The 1,871-nt window shown below is 43.8% G+C and overlaps 1 protein-coding gene across 1 annotated transcript; it reads right to left on the reverse strand.

Moving 5' to 3' along the window:
• Positions 1-479: 479 nt before the first annotated feature.
• Positions 480-935, reverse strand: LOC138909892 (uncharacterized). Its single transcript, XM_070201109.1, has one exon. It carries the CDS (start codon positions 933-935, stop codon positions 480-482), a length of 456 nt encoding a protein of 151 aa, XP_070057210.1.
• Between the last annotated feature and the right edge of the window lie 936 nt (positions 936-1,871).

Consider the following 1,871-nt stretch of genomic DNA (forward strand, 5'->3'; position numbering starts at 1 on the left):
TCCTCTAAGATCTAAATGGTGCGCTCGTACTTCCTGTCCGTTTGGGGATGAAATGTTGTGCCCAACTCGACCTGAGTGCCTAACTCATGCTATACAGCTCTCCAAAAATGTGATGTGAACCGCATGCCTTGATTGGAGATAATAGACACTGACATACCATGAAGATGAACAATGTCACAGATATAAATCTGAGCCAGCTGCTCTAAAGAGTAGGTAGTCACAACCTGAACGAAGTGTGTAGACTTGTTCAATCTATCCACAATAAACCACAATGCGTCAAATTTCTTCAAGGTTCGTGGAAGTCCAACAACAAAATCCATGGTGATACGCAATCACTTCCACTATGGAATATCAAGTTTCTGAAGCAAACTGCCCGGTCTCTGATGTTTGTATTTCACCTGCTCGTAGTTCAAACACCGATCCACATACTCCACTATATATTTATTCATTCTTCTCCACCAGTAGTGCTGCCTCAAATCCTAGTACATCTTTGCGGAACCCAAATGAATGGAATACCGTGAATTGTGGGCCTCCTCAAGAATCAACTCACATAGGCCATCCACATTGGACACACAAATCCGGCCCTGCATCCGCACCACCCCATAATCTCCGTGCTGCACTATGTCCTTAAGGACAAGCAGATGGTGATCATCATATTGACGCGCTTTGATGCGCTTACACAAAGAAGACCGAGAAACCACGCAAGCAAGAACCCGGCTAGGCTCTGAAACATCTAACCTCACGAACCGATTGTCCAAAGCTTGAACATCCAATGCTAACGGTCTCTCTCCAACCGCAATATAAGCAAGACTCCCCATGCTCTCAACCTTCCTACTCAAGGCATCGGCCACCATGTCGGCCTTCCCGGGATGATAAAGAATAGTGATATCATAGTCCTTTAATAGTTCTAACCACCTTTGCTTCCTCAAGTTCATATCCTTCTTCTTAAACAAGTGATATGGACTCTAATGATCTATGAATACCTCACAAGATATGTCATAGAGACAGTACCTCCAAATATTCAATGCATTGACAATGGTTGCCAACTCTAAATCATGAATGGGGTAGTTCTTCTCATGTGGCTTCAACTGATGCGAAGCATAAGCATTCACTTTACCCTCTCGCATCAACACACACCCAATGCCGATCCATGAAGCATCACAAAAACTGTATAAGAACCTGATGCTGGCAAAACCATAACTGGAGTTGTGGTCAAGGTAGTCTTGAGCTTCTGAAAGCTCTCCTCACACTCGTCGGACCACCTGAATAGGACACACTTCTGAGTCAATCTGGTCAAAGGAGCTACGATGGATGAAAACCCTCCATGAAATGACAATAATAACCAGCCAAGCCTAGAAAACTCGGATTTCAGTAGTAGAAGACGGTCTGGGCCAACTCTAAACTGCCTCCACCTTCTTTGGATCTACCTTAATCCCCTCACTAGACACCACATGACCCAAAAATGCCACTGAATCAAGCCAACACTCACACTTGGAGAACTTAGCATATAACTTCTTCTCCCTCAAGGTCTAGAGCATGATCCTCAAGTGCTGCTCATGGTCCTCCCGGCTGAAAGAATACACCAAAATGTCATCAATGAACACGATGACGAAACAATCAAGATATGGCTAGAATACAATGTTCATCAAAAACATAAATGCTGTTGGGGCATTAGTCAACCCAAATGACATCACTAAAAACTCATAGTGACCATAATGAGTCCTAAAGGCCATCTTCGGAATATCTGAATCCCGAATCTTCAACTGATGGTACCTTGATCTCAGATCAATTTTCAAGAATAACCGAGCACCCTGAAGCTGGTCGAACAGATCATCACTACGCAGTAGTGGGTACTTGTTCTTGACTGTAAC

Source organism: Nicotiana tomentosiformis, chromosome 4 (genome assembly GCF_000390325.3).
Source record: "Nicotiana tomentosiformis chromosome 4, ASM39032v3, whole genome shotgun sequence".
In the NCBI taxonomy this organism is placed as follows: domain Eukaryota; kingdom Viridiplantae; phylum Streptophyta; class Magnoliopsida; order Solanales; family Solanaceae; genus Nicotiana; species Nicotiana tomentosiformis.

Bases quoted from the DNA above. Each gene is read 5' to 3' on its own strand.
- LOC138909892 (XM_070201109.1), bottom strand. From the start codon at position 935: ATGAACTTGAGGAAGCAAAGGTGGTTAGAACTATTAAAGGACTATGAT.